The sequence below is a fragment of the Salminus brasiliensis genome, chromosome 5 (genome assembly GCF_030463535.1).
Source record: "Salminus brasiliensis chromosome 5, fSalBra1.hap2, whole genome shotgun sequence".
Taxonomy (NCBI): Eukaryota; Metazoa; Chordata; class Actinopteri; order Characiformes; family Bryconidae; genus Salminus; species Salminus brasiliensis.
The window spans coordinates 12,235,870-12,260,052 of NC_132882.1; the positions used below are offsets into that span (position 1 = coordinate 12,235,870).

The 24,183-nt window shown below is 39.7% G+C and overlaps 1 protein-coding gene across 1 annotated transcript in view; it reads right to left on the reverse strand.

Moving 5' to 3' along the window:
• Positions 1-24,183, reverse strand: part of col15a1a (collagen, type XV, alpha 1a) — a 101,829-nt gene that overhangs the window by 13,229 nt on the left and 64,417 nt on the right. The window contains exons 13-34 of the mRNA XM_072679392.1: positions 23,078-23,218; positions 18,419-18,472; positions 18,256-18,291; positions 17,900-18,031; positions 17,428-17,490; positions 17,288-17,323; positions 16,667-16,708; positions 15,910-15,972; positions 15,043-15,078; positions 14,864-14,947; positions 14,489-14,545; positions 10,940-10,993; positions 10,009-10,098; positions 8,086-8,121; positions 7,521-7,574; positions 7,302-7,358; positions 4,876-4,935; positions 4,722-4,763; positions 2,513-2,534; positions 948-1,025; positions 315-340; positions 7-105 (exon numbers count right to left, since the gene is read on the reverse strand). Coding sequence (XP_072535493.1) covers positions 7-105; positions 315-340; positions 948-1,025; positions 2,513-2,534; positions 4,722-4,763; positions 4,876-4,935; positions 7,302-7,358; positions 7,521-7,574; positions 8,086-8,121; positions 10,009-10,098; positions 10,940-10,993; positions 14,489-14,545; positions 14,864-14,947; positions 15,043-15,078; positions 15,910-15,972; positions 16,667-16,708; positions 17,288-17,323; positions 17,428-17,490; positions 17,900-18,031; positions 18,256-18,291; positions 18,419-18,472; positions 23,078-23,218 — 1,362 coding nt within the window. The remainder of the gene's footprint in view (positions 1-6; positions 106-314; positions 341-947; positions 1,026-2,512; positions 2,535-4,721; positions 4,764-4,875; positions 4,936-7,301; positions 7,359-7,520; positions 7,575-8,085; positions 8,122-10,008; positions 10,099-10,939; positions 10,994-14,488; positions 14,546-14,863; positions 14,948-15,042; positions 15,079-15,909; positions 15,973-16,666; positions 16,709-17,287; positions 17,324-17,427; positions 17,491-17,899; positions 18,032-18,255; positions 18,292-18,418; positions 18,473-23,077; positions 23,219-24,183) is intronic.

Sequence of the window (24,183 nt, forward strand, 5' to 3'; positions counted from 1 at the left end):
ACTCACCACCAACCCAGATCTTCCAGGAAGTCCAGGTGGCCCTGGCATGCCGGCCTCTCCTTTCTCCCCCTTCTCTCCCCGGAAGCCCAGGTCACCTTTGTGCCCCTGTCATACACATGCAGGAATGTAAACACGTCCCAAAACACAAGCGCGAACGCAGCATTAGGCGCAACCACACGCAAGCGTGCCCCGGGCCAATGCAGACAAAAACAAAGGGTGTTATGCAGGTTTACACTTCTAACGCAATTTCACTCAGACACGGTCTGTCGACTTGCATCAAAGTTAAATACGATAATCAGACGGTTCAGACTCACCGCGCTGCCCGATCCCAGCATCGGAACTGTGATGGAAAAACCCAAAGCTCATGAACACGTTCAAACCGATGGCACAATCAGTTACAATAAACAAGCCAAACAACATGTGCTTAGAGAACTGTAAGAGGTTATGTGAAGGAGAAGCGATGCTCATAATGGGATTGCCTTGCACCACTGAAACTCAGCCTGGCCATAAGGAACATTTGTGTATCTCAGAAACAGTGGGCCTGGTTCACCAATATAAAAGAATTTTCTTCAACTTGGTCTTAAGAAAAGGCCTACCAAGAGTCATGATGTGCAGAACTGATAGCAGGTAGTCTCTTAATGTTGGACCCATTGTTCTCGTAAAGTGAACAAATCTCAAACAAGGAAACGCTGCATAATTGGGTTTTATGAAGATTTTTTTTTCTCAAAGACGATTGGTAAATAAGGCCCAATAACTATATCATCTTTACCTCTTTAACCTCTTTCAGCATAGCTTTTTTAAAAGTGGTCTATACACCGTAAAATGTCTATCATCAAAAACACTGTAAAAACATTAAAACCTAAAAAAACACAGCAGAGGCTCAAGGCCTTCTTATGGACAGTAATGATAAGTGTTCTGTTGTTTTAGGGTATTAGATAGTCACATACTTGTGGGCCCGGGAGGCCCTGGGAGGCCCCTTTCGCCCTTCTCCCCTTTGGCTCCAGTTGATGTACAGTTAGCTCCCTCTTTAGGTGGAAAACAGGGTAAGCAAGGATAAATAACATGAACAAGCTGGATAACATTTAAGAAATAATAAAATAACACTTGAATCATTCTGAGAAATCTTATCACTTTGAATTGAACAATCTACTGAATATGATTTTCACACGCTGATGATGATCTAACAAACCAAATCTGTTCTTTTCTTGTCTTTTTCTTTTTTTGTTCACTTTAACGTTTTGAGCACCAGTTATGATTTTGGTTTAATAAAGTATCAGCAACTGTTTTTCACATCATCTTTGCCTTTTTTTCTGAGTTTTCTTTTTTTGTCTTCAGGAGAATGATCTTTTGAACTGATGTACCTTGTCAACACTAGCTAATAAAAGGGAACCCTGACTTCAGACTTGTATATATATTTTTTAATGTAAGTTGGTTGGTCAAATTTTTCCCTTTTTCTTTAATTTGGCACTGCCAATTAACCCACCTGTCCATAACTCCCTCTAGCACTATTAATGCTCCTGAAACCTGGAGGCAAAGGACATGTCCCCTCCGATACTTGCAAAGCCAGCCACCGCCTCTTTTCAAACTGCCAATGTAGCATCGCCAGGCAGCCGAAACCCTCAGAGGAAAGCACCGGGTCTGGTGCCGGTGATGAGGGGAGAGAACACCATCTACCCACCCAGAGAGAACACGGCCAATTGCGCTCACTTGGACTCTGGTTGCGGATGGCAAAGTGTCATGGCTTGGGTTTCGAACTCGCAAGCCCTGGTCCATAGTGATATTTTGTTTGTCTTAAATAGTGAATTTGTTCAATACAGTAAAAATGTGATGCATAAACTACATGGAGTTGTTTTATGAATAACACAAGGACTGGACTGGTCCTACAGGGCACAAAACAACCATAGAAGAACCACTTTTGGTTCCCTAAAAAAACGTGTGTGTAATAGAGATGTGTGATTGTAAATTGGTAAAGCAACATCACGTCAAAAGAAGGTCCTTTAGACCTTTAAACCAAAAGCATCTGAATGGGTAGGGAACGTGCTCATGTGATTGCTGCTCAACCATTTAGGAATCATCTTTGGGCTATGATGATTTATGGAATGCAAGCCCAGTAACACTGTTCTTTCAGGTGATGTCTCGCTGTAGCTAAAGCTGGAAAAACTTAATAAAATATCTGAGTTTAAATAGATAGATAATTACAATGTTTCGCTGTCCCTCACTCAGAGAACAAGACAGAGGGCAACAATGTGATGCAGTGCTGTAGGTGCTGTGGTAAGGATAGCATGTGTGTTGCTGTATCTGTTTACTAGAACATATATTAGTGAACAGAATAAGAGCTACAGCTCTACTGAAGCATGAATTCAAAATCCAAACACAAAATATCATCAAAATTCCCCTCCTTGTTCTAATGGGTGTCTTTATTCGTTTGTGATTTCTGCCTGACCCACTGAATCTGAAATGAAAAAAGGGCCCATTTAAAGAAACAGTAAATCAATAGACCTGCAAAACTCACCTGTAGTAGAATCTCCATTGATCTGCGCAAGCCCCCAAAAAGGGAGAAAAACAGAGGAGAGAGATGTGAGGCAGGATGAATGGCAGTGTTTGAACAGTAGTAAACAGAGCACTGTTAATCTGAAAGAAACGACTTTAGAGTGAAACCATCTGAGACAGAAACTGTACACTGGACAAACAGAATATTTAGCCACACGGAGCAGAAAAGAAAAGAAGTGCAGAAAAAAGTGCAGATGTTTTTATGAAATATGAAACAGTTGCTTTATGTGAACTTGTGTTTTTCATCAGACCAAATGTGCCGTTGCTCTTTCTTCAATTGCAGTACGCTGTCTGACATAGAAAACATATTGGAGAGGTCGAAACACTGAGAAGTTACTGAGACGTTATGCTGTTGTTGGATTTTTAAGAAACATTTTACGTTTTTACAGTTTTACACTTTCTTCCAAATCTCTATAGCATAATGTATGTTAATCACATGTCACACAGTTACAAATAAATAAATAAAAAGGAAACAAAAACCTACATAAACATATATAAGAAACAGCAATTCAGGAGTGCAGAGTCAGCAACCACATAACCAAACATTCCCATGCAGTTGTCTGATGATATCTAATTTCTGTTTATGTGCAGTACTGTTCAAAAGGCTCGGGTATTTGTCTGATTTAGTGTGTGTTGATAGCTTAACCATTTCCAAAGCTCACCTTGAGAAAGTCCAGAAAGTGTTTCCAGTTTCCACCCAACACCTAGTTTATCTAATCAGTCCTTAATTACAGTAAATCAGGTAAGCTGCTGGTGGAACTGAGTTTTCTAACTGTGCTCTTCTAACCAACATATCAATAACTGACCTTGTCATCTTTTAGAGGCAAAATCTCTGGTGGGTTAATGTGTTTGTGATGCCCAAGCCTTTTGTACAGCACTGCATTAGTGTGAAAAGATGTCACTTGGTAAGTCCATCTCACAGAATGACACTAAAAGAGATGCAAACTCAAGCCATGTCCATCTGACATGCAACATGCCGGGAGCAGGTTCATCAATAACACAAGTTAAGTTACAGGCTACAGAGAGAGAGTGAGAGAGAGAGTCATATCCTCTGTACAAGCTGAACTTCAGTGATATCTTTTTAGGAAGGTTTTGACTAAAATTTCAAAATGACACCAGTGCTTCTTACTCTCTTAGTCCTGAAAAGCTCCACTGCATCTGCTTCAGCTTAATAGAATAAGCGCTTTCTAATCTGAACCTGATGTATTATAAACATAACCTGTGTGGCACTTCAGGACTGGGAGCAAACAACTGCTTTAGGCTATGAACTCTAAATAGTGCTGAAATATGACATCAATTAAATCTGCCAATCAAAGGTGTAATTTTATCTTAAAGATTTAATAAAATGTAATAAAAAATGATTTATTTATATAGATTTAATAAAAAACAGACTAACTGGAGTAAAGTTTACTGAAGTTTAACCCCCTAAACAACCTATGGCCCGCCAGCAGGCCGAAAGTTTATTACAAACTTCAATTACTAAAGAATAGCCCGACCAGTTTGTACAGAAGTCCCCGCAGTTACGGACTAATACATCTTAGTGTGTAATACGCCTTGGCGTGGTAAGGGGTTAAATAAAGTTAATAGGTTTCTACAGTCCATTTATGGAAGCTGTAAAAATCATCCATTTAAGTTCACTGTTTTTTTAAATATGGGTAGCCAATCAGAACAAAAGTATTTCAAGTGTTTCAATACACAAAAATCTGCTAAATAAAGGTAGGATATGGTTTATTTAACCCCTTCAAGAGCCTATGTTCCACTGGTGGGACAAATGTCTGTTACCAAAAAATAGCCCCACCAGTTTGTACAGATGTCCCTGTAGCTACTCAATAATACACCCTAGTGTGTAATAAGCCTTCCTGCGTTAAGGGGCTAAATCAAAGTGAACACAGACGGGCTTTAGACTCTCTACAACTACTGTACGTACTGTAACTACTGTAAAACTGCATGCAATGACAATAAACAGTTACTGGGAAGATCATGGTTAAAAAAGTTTGTTGTAGAACAAAGAAATGCCCTGGTCAGTTCCAAATACATGGTGCGTTTCCAAAATGAACAACCATGCAGAAAGCACCATGTACTAGGCCTGGTCAACACACACAGTAGTGAGTTAGGCAATCTCTGAGAGTGAGACTGAGCTCAGTGCTACATACACATACGCAGTCACTTACAGTCTTCTTGCAGTGGGGTCGAGGAGGGACCGGGAACACTGTCTATATAAATATGAAGGTAAAGTGGACATTGAGCATTGAGGAGTCACATTTCCATAGGTGATAGAGAAAGAGGGAGAAACAGAAAGAAGGGGTCTGAAGGGGTCACACTTACTCCTTTAGGGCAGTTAAATATCCCAGGACGTCCAGGTGGGCCGGGAGGTCCGGGCGGGCCCTGTCAGAGGCAAAAGATAGTGGGATGAAGAGACAAACAGTTGGATGGATGGAGGGACATCAATGAGAGAGCATGAGAGAGAAGGGAAAAGATCATTTAGCTCTCCTGACGATACATTGTGCATATCCAGATTTGAGGGAACTGGAACCTATGTTATGTAGATCATGCATTCATCTATAGCTAAAAAATGCACTGTGTATTCAATTATTATTCAAATAGAGGCACTAAATTAAAGATTTTCATAACATATATAATCTCATAGAATTTTCATTTGTGAATCGTCTGAAAATCGTATTTCTTTAATAGTATGAACTTGACCAGCACTGGACAGCAGGTCATTTACAAAAATAGAACCACACAAGAAAAAACTGTCATATCCTCAATGTTCGTGCCCAACCTAGACACCATAAAGCTCACATCTTTTATAAAATGCTCCAAAGGATGAGAACAAAACCCAAAAAAAACACCCTTTAAACAATACATAAGGCTAAGAAAAACTTTATGGGATGCTGAGGTTGGTGCGTTTTTGTCCACTAATTATTGACACATAGACATGTGCTACGGCCAGCTTGTTAAAAGCCATCAAAAAGCCGTTCTGTTTACAGGATGTTTTCTAAGGCACACGTGATGACGGGCTGTTGCGGTTGTAGAGTTGTTTTCCCATGTGGCTGTTTGGGCACAACTATTCCATTAAGAGAAGATAAACGTGTTGATCAGCATCATTATGGTCGCACTAAAGTTCTTCAGTTTCCTTCAGTGTAAAAACGACCATGACTGAGTCTTGCGAGGATGAATGTGTTTTGTGCATCTTCAGGACCTGCCGAGGCTCTGCAGGAAAATCAGAATGGGGCGAGGCTACAGGAGCTGCAAATTTCATCTCAAGGAAGAAGAGCTAAAGGTTGCCAGATTAGCCCAAGCATGTAATGCTAATAGTCGCGAGTGAGTGAAACACAAGTGAACTCCAGTGAAACTGTGTCTGGGTCCTGTGGCTTTGTGATGAAAATTTCCCTAAATAACCTGTAATATCTGCTTATATGCCTTTTGCCCCACTCTGGGCCTTTTGCCCCATTCTCCCCTCCCCACAATCCCTTGATATTTACACAATTTTAAAAACTTCTTCAACTTAATGTAAATTCCCCCTTCCTTGGACATTAAGTAAATGCACTGAGATGTATTTGGCCTCCTCAATTGATCAGGAGAGGAGAAAATATGGTAGGGAAGGGTATTTTCAGTCTGTTTTGAGTGGACCATGCTTTTTTAAAACGCTGGATGATCTTGACCACTGTGCTGCAGCTCATTTTCTCAATCTTCTTGTAGCTTTGGCCATCTTCATGTAGAGCAACAATTCGTCTTTTAAGATCCTCAGAGAGTTCTTTGCCATGAGGTGCCATGTACTTTCAGTGACCAGTATGAGAGAGTGTGAGAGCTGTACTACAAAATTGAACACACCTGCTCTCTAGTAACACTAACGAGTCACATGACATTTTGGAGGGACATGACATTTATTGACAAGCAGTGCTCAATTTGGACATTTAGAGGTGTAGTCTCTTAGGGGTGTACTCACTTTCGTTGCCGGTTATTTTGAGGGAAGAATAAATTTACACTGTTAAGCTGCACACAGACTACTTTTCATTGTGTCAAAGTGTCATTTTGTCAGTGTTGTCCCATGAAAAGATATCTGCAGAAATGTGAGGGTTGTACTGTACTTTTGTGATACACTATATTATACATAACATATTTTATGAGGTGAACGCACCAGTGCAGGTAATTGATGGCTTTAAAGTGTAAGATGAAATTCTTCAGAATTGTGGCAGAAAAACAAAACTGATAGACAGGGACCGTCAGCATGTTTTCTGGCTTGTGATTGAAAATTGATTTGCTTCCAGGCAAGAATTGCTTCTAAAAGTCACAACCAGTTTCTGAAAGAACCCTCTGCAAGAGACTGCATAGCATCAACATATGGAGCAGAGTGGCAAGCAAGAGGACTTTGCTCACTTCTGATCAAGACTGAGAAGGAGACTGTATGCTGGGATTTCTGCCATTGCTGGTAGACCTGTACAACCTTATGCTTCCAAACACCTGCAGATTCAGCTACTTTCTTCAATCTATGGCCCAAATGCAATCACTCCTATTTGACAATCATTAACATCATTAACATTTGCTGAGAGTGACACTCACTGCATCCACCACTGCCACACACCCCACAGTTATTCATAGCCCAATCATCCTGCAGGAGCCTGAAGGTACTGCCACCTCAAACGTACATGGAGACTAATGTTGTCCAGCAATATTGCGCTTTGTGACAGTATATATAAAGACGTATTTATGTACGTGAGTGTGTACATATGTGTGTGTGTGATACTTACCGGCAGTCCAGACGAGTCTCCTTTTTCTCCCTTGCGTCCATTTACACCAGGACGACCCTAAAGCAAACCACACAAGTGGTCTAAATCTTACAAAGTACACAGAGCATGACTCCAGTCATAACATATCTGCAGGTTTGGATGAAGAACATCCGCATATCATACAGGCGCCCCATAAAGTACGTTGTTGAGTTTAGGAGATAGAATATTAAAATAACTTACTGGACGCCCAGGAAACCCAAATTCCCCTTTAGGTCCAGTTGGTCCGACAGGGCCCTGTTTGATAGAGCCAAACACAGAAACATGATGTTCTTTGTGGCAAAGCTGTGTACTAATCAACACCAAAGTCTCTGTAACAGGTGCACAGTCAAATGAAGGCAATCTGTGAAAAAAGGAACGTGCCAGAAAACAGGCCGAGTGCTCCACACAGTTGCTCCAGTACAGGGCAACACTGGCCTCACAACTTTTTCCAAAACACTTTGAACAGAAGCAGCTGTAGCCATGCAACAAAAGCATGGGAAAAGAGGAAAAGACTTCAAACTAGAGCCGGGCGAGCACAATAACAGTGACTCTAACCACTACCAGCATGATGACTACTACATAGTGCTGAGAGGTACTGATAACAATCAGTGACATGAAATCGAATATCACTGGAGGAAGTTATTTTTATGTAGTGCATTAGCATTCAAAGTACACCTATTCTATGATAAAATAATGCCAAACCTTGACATTGGTTTGATGGTTCTATGTTATATACAAAAATATATAAAGCAGTTTTTGCACTTACTGTTATACCAGGAAGTCCAGGAACACCACTTTCACCCTATAAAGAGCATACACAAGTAAGTAAATAGTGGTTACATGGGCATAGACTGACATACTCACTTTTTCCACTGTGTATTCTGGGAAGACAAACAAAACCCAATGTTTTAGAGGAGGATGACTGCATAAATTAGACTTATTTCTTATGAATTGAACTTTGCTTTATTTTCGGCAGCAATTCCAAACAAGTGCTAGTCGAGTATAAGTGGTAGTACAAAAATAATGGCCTCCCACATGATGTATTTATTATTAATTTAACCAATGCATGTGTGCAATCAGTCTAATCTATAGTAAGTTCAAAATTAATCTGATTGAAACTTTTGTACTAATTAGTTAATCATTAGTTAATCAACTAATAAACCACAATCATATATGCTGTAAACACCAGTTGGAAAAATATTAACATAGATCTTAAGGTCAAAGAATGAGATTCTGGAAAACAGCATTAGTAGAGAATGAACTGGATGACTTTGTCCTTAAAAAGGGTGGTGTCAATGCACCAGTTTGGCAGTGTTTTGGTTTCCAACCTATTAAACAAGCAGATCCACTGAATGTTAACAGGGTAACATACTGTCTGTGGAGACTGTACTTATGCAATAATTATTAATAAATTATTAAGTATCATTAGAAGCTAGCAGTTGATAATTACATACTCTAACAGACTAGGGTAAAACTAGTATACAATACACTGTAGCTGGACCTGGATCATCACACCATCATTCTAATCCCTTCTCTAAAACTGCATTACTGTCCAAGCTTTAGAGTAGTTCAAGCTAAATATCCCAAATAGAGTGAAAGAACACTGTCTGAAACTTCAGTAATCCAATAATCCCAGCTCTAGCAATAATCCTACCCAGTAGGTAGGACTTTTCCCTCACACCAGGTATCATTCAAAAGTATTAATGTGTGTGCAGCTGCTACAAATGTGAGAAATAACCTGTGGTGTCATTTTAACTTTTACATTATTTAAAAGGCCCAGCTCTCCATGACAAAATGTGAACCATTAGAAATTATCCTTAATGACTTCCTACATTGACATCTATTGAAAGTCATAATGCATTACATTTACATTTACATTTACTTATCCAGAGCGACTTACAAAAGTGCTTTGCTATTTACCCAAGAAAAACCTCAGCTAGTTTGAATAGACTAATAATTGAAAGACTAAGTTTAGACTCTACTAAACACAAGTCAATAAGGAGACTCTGCTATTCGCCCAAGTACTCTCGGAAGGGGTGGGTTGCTCGGAAGCGAGCGACTCTGCCTTTCGGACAGCCAAGGGAAAAAAAGCCTGGACGCTTGTCTTCCATGGATTTTGAGGGATGGCGGGTCGAGCCGAACCGCACTAGAAGCTCGAAGGGCTCTTGGTGCGGATCGGCTTTTGACCATTGCCATCAAGTACGAAGGGGCTGGTCCAGTCTGGGCTTTGTAGGCCAGCGTCATGGTTTTGAATCTGATGCGGGCAGAAGCTACAGGAAGCCAGTGAAGAGAGAACGCAGCAGTGGAGAGACATGGCTGAATTTAGGGACGTTGAAGACGACTCGTGCCGCTGCATTTTGGATAAGTTGCAGGGGCCTGATGGTGTTTTCTGAATGCAATGGAATAGGAGTCAACATGTGTTGTATTTCACTCTGAATTGGCTGCATTTGTGGGATACACTATATGTTGTGGGAAGTCACTTGTGTTAGTCATTAACCCATAAGACTCCAAGGCTTATCACACACTAAGGTGTATTATTCAGTAACTACAGGGACGTCTTAACAAATTGGTGGGGCTATTCTCTGGTAACAGAGGTTTGTAATAACACTTTCGGCCCACTGGTGACCTATCGGCTTTTTAAGGGATCAATGATGTTTTTAAATGTGTGTGCGTGCATTGATCCAGTTACCTTGGTTCCTTTTGGCCCCTGCGGCCCAGTCAATCCAGATAACAGTGACCCATCTGCAGCGAGTGTGATGCCTGGTTCACCTTTCTGACCCTACACACATACACACACACACACACACACACACACACAAATACACAAATTAAAACAAGTGCAAACCTTCTTCCCCGTCGACTGTCGAGGATAATATATGTTGAATGCAAACATATTCAGACAGGTTAACCCGAAGCATAGGGGCTCATTACAACCTGAACAAACACACACACACAATACAAACATGCATGTGTGCACACACACACTGACACACACTTGCAGGTTAATACAAACCACATGTCACAAAAAGCACCCCAGGCACTTATAAGTGAGGTTAGCATTGGATAACAGTTTCATTCTCGTTTTCGAGTTGGTCTGGACTGAGTTTGCTGGTGTATGTGTGTGTGTGTGTGTGTGTGTGTAGAGAGGGCTTGTCTGGTAGTCATTAAGTTCTTACACATCAATGCTTTGTACTCTCCAGCAGCTCAATATGGAGGTGCTCTTTAATCTTGAACGGAGTGGTTCATTTCACACACTCTCGACTGATTAGGATCTAACAGGTTTAGACTGAGATTATGGCATTCTCAGGAGAGCAGGATTATGACACATCAGCACATTGATAGCACAAGATGACAGAAAAACAGACCAGAGAGACTGAAGTCAAATGGCTTGGGTTTCTAAAGGGATCAGATAGAGTTTCAATGCTTGAATTGGATGCAAAAATGCCCCAGTTCTTCTAAACGCTCTTAAAAACAAAGGTGCTACAAATGGTTCCTTGAGGGATGCCATAGAAGGGCCATTCACACTTATGGAACTAAAAGTGGTTCATCTATGGCATTGTTCAAATAACTATTTTACCAGCTATAATTGTAAGAGGGATCTTTTCCTGCATCACCCTTACCTTCAGTCCTGGGGGGCCCTGAACTCCTGGATCACCCTTTGGACCTCTTGGTCCCTAAAATTAGGAAAAATTAAAATAGGCATGTAAACAATGTCAAGTAACATCCATTCGTTATCCATAAAGTTTAATATAGTATAATTGATTAACTACCCTATGAACCAGACTGCACAATCCATTGTTTTAGCACTGCCATCACAATGGTCACATTGCAGGACAAGCAATGTAAGATGCAATGTCAAATTACATCAAACCCATCATGCTACAACTTTTTAGCTGCTTAATATGAAAGGTAAATCCACAACGTTCTCATTTTCCATCACATATCTACCAAAGGAAGTTAATATCTACACATTATTGTTCATTTTACTCCAATGTTGGGTAAACAGGGTGCATTATTTAAACCCTTTTGCAGGTAAGTTGGCTACATGTAATGATATGCCCAGTTTCTTTTCTGTTACTTTTGCACCATTTAAGGTGGAATGGACAATTCCTGCATTTTCCTCCATAGTTACAGTGATGAGGAAAGCGATGGCTCAGTGGTTAGAGAGCTGGGTTATTGATCACAGTGTTGTGGGTTTGATTCCCAGGCCTGCTAAGCTACCCCACTGTTGGACCCTTAAACAAGGCCCTTAGCCCTTTATGCTCCTGCGGGCACCATGGCATGGCTGACCCTCTAACCTCAGCTTTCTAAATTGGGATATAAAAAAAAAACTAAATTTGGGGGCAGCTTAGAGGAACAGAGCTTTCTCCTTACTCACCATTCATAGCTGAGGCTCATAACCCCCAATTTCTACCTGGTGCTAAGATGGTTGCTTATCCTCCGAACTGCCCTATTCACCAGTTTGAGTGTGTGCGTTTCTGTATTTTATTAATTTAGTCTAGTTGTTTTTAAAATGACATCAAAACAGGACTGAAATTATATCAATATATCAATACTGCATTATATCAATTATATCAAAAAATATGTTCTGCATGAGATACACTAAAATCTTTTCCAATTATTAGGAAATGTACACCCCTGGTAAAACAGAGAACCCACATACATTGCAAAAGTTCATAGATGTAAAATCATGTAAAATCATATACAATGAAATATGACAATTTAGCTAAATGTTGCCAATATATTTCATTGTCATTGTGATAAACATTGTGCTTTTCTAAGCTTGTTATAGATATGTGTAGTACTAATCGCTGACTGACTGCATATTTTAATACAGAGAGCAAAAGGAATCCCGTTTAATTTGGATATGGTAAAGAACTGTACTGTTGACACTGTACTGAGTGTTTGATAGCACTTCCAAAGTCTGCCACTTCTAGTGCATTCTCTCTATATGTCAAAATATCGTGATACACATTGTGCATTGTGAAAAAGTGTATTTTGTATATTGTTTTTTTTGTGATATCACCCACCACTAAGTCTAACTATTACATATCCTTTGTGTAACAGTAAGGATGGCCTGTTCAGTGGCCACCCTTTAAATCAAATCAAAATCAAGAGGTAATTCAGTAGAGAAGCAATTTCTCACTTATGTTTCTGCTCTGCATAATTTTAGATGTTGGGCCCAAACCTCACTCTCTCCATTCTATTCCAGGTATTGTTCTACAGAAATACTGTAATTGGGCAGAAATGTACAAACAATGCAGCATCTGTTTCTGTTTCCATATGAAGTCATGTTGGGCATGTTGTTTTTAATCAGAGGGCATGTTTACATGTTCTCCGGGCTTAATATCTGATCTCCCAATGGAGTTCAAAGCAGAAAACTGAACTGTGGAGATCTGAGCCTGGCTACGGACTGATCCTCTCATACTGTACATGCAACAACAATAACTGCAGAACTACAGAACAAGAGATTTTATCTTAAGTAAAATATGGGAGCTTTAGAGCTTTCATGCAAAGTAACAGGAGTCGAACCAATTTAAACACAACTTGAGGTTAATTGTTAGCCAATATTTAGGCTAATCGTAACATCATTAGGCATACACTGATATGAATTTCTGGTGATATGATATGAATAATCAAAATATAACACTTTACTGGGGCTTATTCTCATACCAAAGCTGATAATAATTATCCTTTGTCTCTATGTATGCCAATCAGCCCTAATATTGAGTAGGTCCCCACAACAAATCTGACCATTCAAGGCATGGGCTCCACAAGATCTCTGAAGGTGTCCTTTGGTGTGTTAGCAACATAGACACGCTACCCTTAGGTGTCCATGACTGTCCTTTCTTAGACCACTTTTGGTAGGTACTGACCACTGCATACCAGATGCCTGATGTTTTAGAGATGCCATCTAGCATCACGATTTGACTCTTGGCAGAGTAGCTCAGATTCTTAAGCTTGCCCATGTGCCCTGCTTTTAACATGTCATCTTCATTTGCTGCCAAATATATCCCACATCTCGACAGATGCCACTGTAGATGAAGATAATCATTGCTTTACACTTCACCTGTGAGTAGTACCAATGTTATGGCTGATTAGTGTATGTGTATTAGTGTACAGATCTGATACTTCAGTATGTCGATCTAACTGATTAGTTTAAATGCTTTACACTGTGTTCATTTTGTTTTTGTGCATCCATGCTGCACAGCTCCACAGGCAAGCATCACTAATGCACTAATGCAATCACAGTCATCTTTATTCACACAAAGTCAAGCTTCATTCAAGCTTTGTCCTCAAAATCCTACAAATTGATGCTGGATGTGCATTTGCAGCTTCCCACTGAGTGTCTGTGTTTTTCTCAAAAGGCCTAGAAAACAGCCCAAAGGTTTTAAGGCTGTCTAATACAAAGGTTCTCAAACTTTTCCTGTTATACAAAAGGTTTCCATTTTGTCCAGACAAAAAGGCTGAAAAATGGATTTAAGGTTTGCTGAAATAACATCAAGACCACGAGTGTTCCTCGCAAATAAAAAAAGCAACTTCCAACTGACGTTAACTTTCTCCATCAATGGAGACAAATAATAATAAAGTTTAAAATACATAACAAATGCAGGTATTTGGCAAGACATTATGTGAAAGCCAGTCAGTTTGTGATATGAGCTCAATTCATATCATTGCATTTGTGGCTGAAATGAGCCTGTTTTGCACTGCACATCCTTTTAAAACAGGTTTGTAGGCTTGATACTTCTGCTCTCAAGTCATGCTCAATGTTGAGCTCAGATCTGCACTTTGTTTTCAGAGAGGCAACAGCAGAAAAGCCCATCTCTCAGAGATAGGATGTGATGAATGGAAGCAGAATGCTGGCTGATAACTGTTACTTATTTAGTTGTTTTTTTAAAGCATCGCCCGTTTTTCTTTTCATCCCTGCCAAATATCTCTCCATTCTGAATCCAATGTGAAAGCAGGGTTTGTTTACACATTTCCCGTCACACACTTTGACAAATACTGTTCTGTAATACTGGGAAAAATGGGAAATGTCAACAGTCTAGCATAACAGACAACATACTTGTCAAAGTCTTTCATCTTTTACTGTAAAATGACGACTCTATCATACATGCTTATACTCAAAAACCAAAAACGGAATAATCAAAGAACTCAAGTGTACTCACCGCTGGTTCAAAAATCCCTGAGAAGTTGAATATGCCATCCGTGTCGTTCAGCATTAACTAACATGAAGACAACGGACGTAAACAGATTTTTAGTTCAGACAGCATTTATTTGTGCCTGATGAGATCTAGTGGCAGCATACAAGTAACAACTCGACTGCATGGATTTGATGTTGTTGTAAGAAATGATTCCCAAAAACATGCAGAAATCAGATGCAGTTTCATTTACTGTGCGCACTACTGTGTAGATAGTTCATAAGAGTTGATGAAGCATGAAACATCATGAGGTACAGAGTAATTTCCTAGAGTAATAAACAGATCAAATCTAGTCCGAGATTTACATCCCTATTAGAAACATGTTAAAAAGATTTCACTCACATCCTGGAGGTTAATGACAGGCCCTGGTGGTCCGGGTGGGCCTGGTGGACCAGGAAGACTCAGGCCATCCTGACCTCTCTCTCCCTATAACACACAGACACACACATAAACACTTAGTGTTACATTCACCATTTTCAACAGCAGCAACATCCAGGCTGTGTAGGCATTCATGTACACACCTTCTGCCCCATATCACCTTTCTCTCCTTTGTCTCCCTGAAAGAAAACGAAAAGGCAAAGTAAGGAAGATATTTGTGTCAATGTGTCTGTGGTAAGCATGCTCCTCAAATTGCACATGTTCCTCAAATTGCACATAAACCAAGTGTGTAAATTGAGTAAATAGTGAAGCACTTTTGTAAGTCGCTCTGGATAAGAGCGTCTGCTAAATGCTCTAAATGTAAATATAATGTAAAGTGCAGTTTACCAAATTGACCAATAATCATTAGGTGTGTAACAATGTGTATATATGCATATGCATATATGCAGATCTCATCCAATGAAAATGCTTCAACGCCAACATTTGCAATCAACACCTGACTCAGTCAGTCAGTCCTCTGTACTTGCACTGGTAATGAAAGCTGATTCCAGGCTGAGACTGACAATCCACTCAAAAAGCTTTAAAAGAGTGTTAAATGCTGGTGACATCCTTATAAAGATTCTTTCAGTGAACTACTTTGACCCCTACAGCATTTCAAACATTAAACCCTTACACTTTGTGACCATGCAGTAAAGATATACAGTATATGATAAATAAGAATAAATAATAAGAAGATAATAAAGGTTTTAACTGCTCCATTTAAGGGTTTAAACCAGGGGTCATTATTGAAACCACAAAAGGCCAGTGAGGTTGCTGCTGGCTTCCATTCCAGCCATGAATGAGCTCACCTCATATAACAAATCACCTGTTTGAAGACTGAGACCAACTGATAAAACAAGTGGAATCAGGTGTGTTCAGGCTCCAGTACCAAATAAAAACCCTGCAGCCCCACTTCTCCTTTATGGACAAGATTAGTGACCCATGGTTTAAACAATTGATAAAATACTGACATTTCTTCCAGGAAGTCCAGGTGGTCCAGGTAACCCATCAGGTCCTTGAGGCCCAGGCTCCCCCTACAGGAGGAAATGAATATGGTAATTCTCACATATATATATATATACACACACACACACACACACACACATATATATACATATATATATATATATATATATATATATATACATTGCCTATAGAGGAAGAGTGACTAATGTAGAGTATATGAAAGAAGAGTTAAGTACAATGAGTTCCATTGACCCCAACAGATGTGTTATGGAGGGATTATTTGCTAAATTAAGTCCTAATGGGAAGCAAATGGGCGGGAACAGCAGGCTTCCTCTGGCAACCAGGAACGGGAAACTGTGGGCCTCATTCATCAAAAATGATCAAACGCAAGCACGTTATAGGCTTGAAGATGAAAAAGAGCCAAATGAAAAGCTGTGCAAATCGCTGCTGCTCTCGTGATCTGAATGCAAAAATGGCAAAGGCAGGTGCACTGTATATCATACTGATACAGTACAGCCATTTATGGCAATTTACAGTCAATTCTTCACATGTACAATAACAGATTATCACAATGCTATGAGCAGTAAATTCCATTCCCATTAAAATGTCCAGATGAGGACCGTCCTGCACTGTAGCAAACAAGCGTAGCTCCTGAGATTTTCAGACAGTGAATATATTTATATATTTGTGGAATAGTACCTACTTAAGGCTTATTGGAATATGTACAAACATCATGTCAAGATACATAAGGCAGAGACTAACCTTTACTGAAGTACCAGGAAGACCATCTGCACCATCTTTTCCCTGAAAGTTTAAAGCATCATGCAGCTGAATGACAGAAATAGCACCACTTTTCCTTTTCCGACACCGAAACTGAAGTCTTGAGTTTCATCCCATAGCAATACTCTGCTCTCATAGCTCTATTAATTATTTAAAAACTATTAACTCTAAAATAAGCTATTTTTAATGTAAACACTTCACTTAAGATCTAAGAATGCATCTAAAAGTATGGTGTTGGGCTTAAACTAATCAAACACTACAAAACACTACACAGGTCCGTGCTACTTCAGCCAATATACCAACCAGTATTTTCTACCAACATTTTCTCTCTATTGCATGATAAAACTATACACTTCTGAATACACAAACTGAATTTATGGTATTAACCTTCATACAAATGACTAATCATACAATAGGCACCCTAACATACTGGGAAAAAAATGAAAATACAGCATTTATGTGAATTTCCAATCTAATTTCTAAATTAATTAAGTTTTTTGTTACTGCTTTTAAATATACTGCTAACACAAAAATGTATAATAGTGACAATAAAGACTATGAACCAAAGCAAAGCGTTCTGTAGTACTGTACACTTAAACCCACCTGTGGTCCTTGGGGGCCAGGTAGACCTGGAAGACCCTGCAAGAAAGAATTTTGTGTGTTGAGTTTGTTTCTGCAAAAAAAATATAGTAAATCTGCACAAACGCCAAATAACTCCAAGCTGAAGTAAAGAGTGAACTTACAGGTGGCCCTTTAGGGAGCATGGGCCCAAAACCACTGCCTCCACCTCCTGAGCCCTCTAAGTCCTACAGAAACAAACACACACACACACACATACAGAGATGAGAGATGCAATACTTTATCTTTAGCTGTGATGTGATCATTAATCATTAGATATGATACTGGGGCAAAGTCAGACGTAATTTTGAGGTTGTTTGTGTGATCAACCCACAAATTGTTTCCTGTAGATTTTTTCATATGTTCAAACGATGGAAACAAGTTGAACATGGGATGATAAATGAGCTGTCTGGAGTGCTCAATGTTGAGTTTTTGAAGTGCCTGGTTTTGTTTGGCCACATAAGCTGCACTTTTAAGAAAAAACAAACGAACAGTGGTGCAATTATGGTGGCCTCTGGTGGATCCTACAGGCAATACATGGTACCTACCAACAAGCAACCCAGTACAATTTTAACCAAGCCCTGGCCTTAAACTTACCAATGCATCCAAACTGAAGCGTGCTGGGGGGCCTGGAGGCCCGGGAGGTCCTGGAGGGCCTGTCTGCCCCTTTGGGCCTTCTGGTCCTACAGGCCCTGGAAGTCCTGGAACACCTGGCTGACCCGAATCCCCCTAAAAGAGAGAGAGAGAGAGAGAGAGAGAGAGAGAGAGAGAGAGAGAGAGAGAGAGAGAGAGAGATAGAGAGCACTAGAGAAAGCTGGTTTGTCGTATCTATAAAGTAGTTTCAATATGTGCTACAACAGAGTGCAGCACTGGACAAATGAACTGCTTATATGTCATGCAAATAGTGCCTAAGTAAACTATGAAGGATCTATGCAGTAATTCAGACAGCTTACCTTTGACCCTGCCAGTCCAGGCAACCCTGCTTCACCCTGTGAAAAAAAAAAATAAAATAAAAAAATCATTAATGCTGGGAGGCTTTATGTGGAAGTGAAATGGAAGCAGTGCAAACCAATGAATATACATTCCTCAATAATTTACCTATTACTAGCACTTTACCTTCTCTCCTTTTGGTCCCTCTTGTCCTGGTTGACCATCCCTGCCATCAGCACCCTATAAAATCCACAAGAACTTAATCAGTACCATCACTCAGCCAATCACAAAACCCTCAACAAATTTCCAGATACTGTTACAGTACCAAAGAAATACCTCATAACTGAATAAAAAATAAACATTACACATAAAATGTTTATATTTGGTCGCCGAACAGTAACTGAACAATGACCTGTGTCATTTGAAGACAGGCTTTCAAGTCTTATTTCCCTTCATATACACAGTACTGTGCAGGTACCTGATTATGTTACATTTTTCTGGACAGTAAGTGTTTATTTGTTCAAAAATACACTAATATTTGAGCTGATTCATATATCACTAATACAAAAAGTAGTTATTTTGGTTAACCCCTTAATGCAGCAATACTTATTACACACTCAGGCGTAAGGTGTATTACTCAGTAACTACAGGGACTTCTGTACCAACTGCTGGGGCTATTCTTCGGTGATAGACGTTTGTGGTCCCTAGGCTTTTTAAATGGGTTAACTAGCATCTATGTGATGGATGGAAGCATCAAGAAGAAACTTTCTTTTAACAAGAATTAATAAAAAAGAGCATTTTATAGGCAAATAAAATGCACATATTTTCCAGATGAACAGCCTTTTAAAAAACAGATTTTTAAAAATAACTAGCTTGCAGAACTAAGATGTTTGAAATTGTGTAGCTTAATACAACACAAAAGCAATGAAGGACCGAATACAGGTTTTGGAATATACCAAAATATTCCTTTTATCAATACTAAAAGCCTAAGGAGCAAGAAGTTAATATAACCCTTTAAGGACAGACATTGTGACAGTGAATTTAGAATGTAATTATTAATTTATTTATATGAATATATGATTATATTTATATAATATTGCTTTATATTATATATAATTTACATTTAATTATAAATGTAGTAATCTGGCATTAAATGTTTTTAATTGGTAAAAGACTATTAAACAAATTATATTTATAAAAAGTAGCAATTTTACATCACTGTGTTTTATTGATAGTAGTATATTTGATCATCCAACACCAGCTTTGGTAAATTAGTGAGCTGGTAATGGAACTGAAAAAATCCATGCTCTGGTTGGTGGAGTCCAGAAGGAATCTGGAATCAAGCTTTGTTCCTCACACTATTATAATACATCAGAATATCCCATAATCCTGTCCTTTTTTACTGTATTTATTCTTACCTGCATCTGTTCTGGAGTTTTAACAAGCAAAGTCTCTCTTATAGCTAAGTTATATAGTTTTAAATAATGTGCTTAGGTGGCTAAAACCTCTAAAATCTTTGCTGTCCAATGAAAAACATCTCCGAAATGGTGAGTTTACAGGAGAAGGCAAAATGAAAACTAAAGACGGACAATGAAGAAACATGTTTTCCATTGGACAGCAGCTATATATATTTATACACACACTAGACACACACCAGAGACAATAACCGAACTTCATCATTTTATGATCTTCACTCTTCAGATCATGTGTTCATATTTATATTCATGCTTTTTGTTGTTTTTCTTTTTCATGTCAGCTGTGAACTACTGAATTACTGAAAGCCTGGGTTAGTCCTGAATCCAACGATACTGTATAAAGCCAGTCTAGACAGTACATCACATCATTACCTCATGGTTACATGTAACAAGCTTAGTCCTGAAAGTCCTTAAAGGGTTAATGGGAGTTTCATCATGGATGAAATGGATTAATGCTTGTCTTTATGTTGTCAGTGCAGCACATAACAGTATTTGCTGGATTGCTTGAGATGTGATAGAGCAGTTAGTTGAAGCTTCAGTGGGACTCGTTCATAAAAGGCAGCTTCCCCTCAATGATACACTGATGTTCATGTTCCGTGAGAAGCGTTTGCTTTCTGTGAAATCAGCTCTCTCTCTCTCTCTCTCTCTCTCTCTCTCTCTCTCTCTCTCTCTCTCTCTCTCTCGCTCTCTCTCTCTCTCTCTCTCTCTCTCTCTCTCTCTCACACACACACACACACACACACACACTAAGCAGTTCTCAGACTCCTTTTCACCAACAGGTTGATCTTTTGACCAGCCTCCCCGCCACTCCTTCAGTTGACAGGTTTGCAGTAGATTCAGCTCTTTGTGGCCAAACATACATCTTAAAAGCTTATGGGATTAATTCAGTATCTGATTGGCCGGAGAAAAGACTCTCTCCTTCCCATTCCCTCTCCTGAGAGGTAGAACATTTGGAAAGAATTACTTTGATCTGGTCGATTTAAACACTTGTAAAATATTAATATGCACATAACTTAACAAGTGCAGTCTTTAGAGCGCCTGTAATAACAGTTTCTGACACAGTAATCCCAGCGCAAACATAACATAACACAGCCATTCCATCTCCAGTCGGACTTTAAAGCAACCGTAATCATGAATAGCAAATGAGTCTGTTAAGAAACCATGCTCAGATCCTCTGTATACACACTCATTTTCTTACTCAATTTGGCAGCCAGACTGCATGTTCTTCAGCCCACTTGGCAAACACCCAAACATGACAGCCTCAAACACAAGGGGTCCTGGACCAGAGTTTGGAGTGAGGTTGTCAAAAATACATCTGCTCTGGAAGAACACAAGCATTAGACTCCAGAAAATGTCAAACTGAGTAGAACTGGGAGTCTTTATACACTCTAGATCCAACTATATGTCCATATGGACGCCCCTGTTAATAAATGTTAAGTTAAGTTGCACCCAATACTGACACATATGTGCAAATGCACACACAGACACAGCTTGTCCAGTTCCTGTAGAGAAGTATTGTCAATAGAATAGAACTTCTTGGAGTAGATAAACAAGGACCTTTTGGCACCATGCCTAATGCCAGGCGTGGACTAGAGGGGTATAATGCTGTGGAACAGTGCAACTGTGTTCTCTGGAATGATGGATGGTACCCCATCCAATGCTATTTGGATGAGTCGGGCAGTTGATTATTAAGTTATTTTATATGGACAAAAGTATTGGGACATCTATATTTGATCTACTAGAAAATACCAGCACTGTTCACTGTGCATGCATCAGGTGTCATTAGGTGTAATTATCTGCTATAATTTCAATATTCCAAATATTCCAATACAGACCCAATATTTAATAACTAACATATATTGCCCCTACAAATCAATAAAAAACATCTTCAAGCATCAAGAATGCAACTAAAATCTAAAAAGAGTCAAAGGCTGCTGGTTTACTCTGCAAAGTTCCTGACATGCTATAAAATAGACACATCCACACTTCCCTTAACAAATGTGATTAACAAGTCAGTCATTTTCATAATCTCTTTTAATCCATTTTGACTAACACCACACACACCCTCTCACACACACATAAGCAGCAGATGAAAGCAAAAGCAGTTAGTCAGCCAGAGGCTAGACGCCAAAGGCTGAAGGTTACTGTAAGCTGCACGCAGGTGGAACATGTTGAGGGGAAATCCTGCCTTTTGTGGCCAGTGGCTTTAATTTACCAGCCAGGACCAGACACTATACCTCGGCTAAGTCCAGCCCTGAGCCAAGCTCAAATGCAGACCCAGCCTCAATTCCAGACCCAACATCAAATGCAGAACCAGCATCAAATGCAGAACCAGCATCAAATGCAGAACCAGCATCAAATCCAGAACCACTAAACCAGTCCTCAATTACCTGAAACACAGCATGGATCAGCTGAGACAGAGTGTCAAGACACAGCACTCATTCACAAGTGTAAACATGTGCTGACGCAGCTTCAACAAAACTTTCTGCAGCATTTCGATATGGAAGTGCTTCACCATAACAAAGCACATAGCTGAGCCACCTACACTGATGGTACTGCAGGGCTCATAGTATTATTACAAGTCATTTAATAAATGCTTTGAATGAAAGCAACACAATCAATTTATAGTCGATAGTAAGCTCCCAGGACAAAAAATGAGTCGCCTTGCGCTTAAAGTGGTAGTAACTTCAGGGTCCTGTAGAGGGCATTGCATGAGGATGAGCAGGCTATAAATCCTCTGCAAATCCCCTGCAGGATGCGCGATGGGACCCATAGATTGATAAGAAGTGTGCAGACTCGTTTGATGTGTGGAAAATGGGACGAAAAACATATGATGGAAAAACAACTTTATTGCACTTGGGTGTGCCAAAGGCCCTAGTGTGAAGGAAGTAGCTGAATGTGCAGGTCTGTCAAAGTGTACGGTCATACGGGTCTACCAGCAGTGGCAAAAATCCCAGTCTACAGGAAATATGGCCAAACTGCGAAATTTGTTGATGCAACAGTGGCTTGTGGATGTATTACATGCTATTTGGTCACACTATTCAACCGCAGGTGACCATTCTTTTGTCCTGTGAGCTTGTTTTTTTAAGAAAAGCTAAAAAAGTCGTCTAATTTCGTTTTGCACTGGAGTTGTAAGCTAAATCTGTCTGGTATAAACTTCTATTACTTGCTAGCTAAGTTAGCCTCACTGCTCCAATGCAAAACTAAAGAAGAATATTTGGATGTCAAACATATGTTGATTGATCAACTATATTTTAGATGAGAGCATAATTTACTAAATTAGATTAGTTTAGCATCACTTTATCCTGCATTCCAGTTAGTTTTATGCAAATATAACACTTTTTAGTATTCTATTAGAAAGAATACTTACTGGAATTCCAGGTTTACCCATCTCTCCGTCCTTCCCATCTTTTCCAGGAGCTCCTGGAGGCCCTGATGGTCCTGGAGAAAGACCTGCAGAGGGTCCAGGAGGGCCAGGCTGCCCTGGAGGACCTGGAGGACCCGGTGGACCCTGGTGAAGACACACCAAAGGCAAAACTTACTGTCTACCTATTTACCAACCATTCCCTTATTCACTAACTACTCACTATTTCACTGTATGCAGAATTATTAGACAAATGAGTATTTTGATCACATCATTCTTTTTATACATGTTGTCCTACTCCAAGCTCTATAGGCTTGAAAGCCAACTGCCAATTAAGTAAATCAGGTGATTTGCATCTCTGTAATGAGAAGGGGTGTGGTCTAATGACATCAACACCCTATATAAGGTGTGCTTAATTATTAGGCAACTTCCTTTCCTTTGGCAAAATGGGTCAGAAGAGAGATTTGACAGACTCTGAAAAGTCAAATATTGCGATGTCTTGCAGAGAGATGCAGCAGTCTTGAAATTGCCAAACTTTTGAAGCGTGATCACCGGACAATCAAGCGTTTCATGGCAAATAGCCAACAGGGTCGCAAGAAACGTGTTGAAAAAAAAGGCGCAAAATAACTGCCCATGAATTGAGGAAAATCAAGCGTGAAGCTGCCAAGATACCATTTGCCACCAGTTTTGCCATATTTCAGAGCTGCAACGTTACTGGAGTATCAAAAACCACAGGGTGTGCGATACTCAGGGACATGGCCAAGGTAAGGAAGACTGAAAAACGACCACCTTTGAACAAGAAACATAAGATAAAACGTCAAGACTGGGCCAAGAAATATCTTAAGAGGTTTTATGGACTAATGAAATGCGAGTGACTCTTGATGGGCCAGATGGATGGGCCCAAGGCTGGATCAGTAAAGGGCAGAGAGCTCCACTCCGACTCAGACGCCAGCAAGGAGGAGGTGGGGTACTGGTATGGGCTGGTATCATCAAAGATGAACTTGTAGGACCTTTTCGGGTTGATGATGGAGTGAAGCTCAACTCCCAGACCTACTGCCAGTTTCTGGAAGACACCTTCTTCAAGCAGTGGTACAGAAAGAAGTCGGTATCAT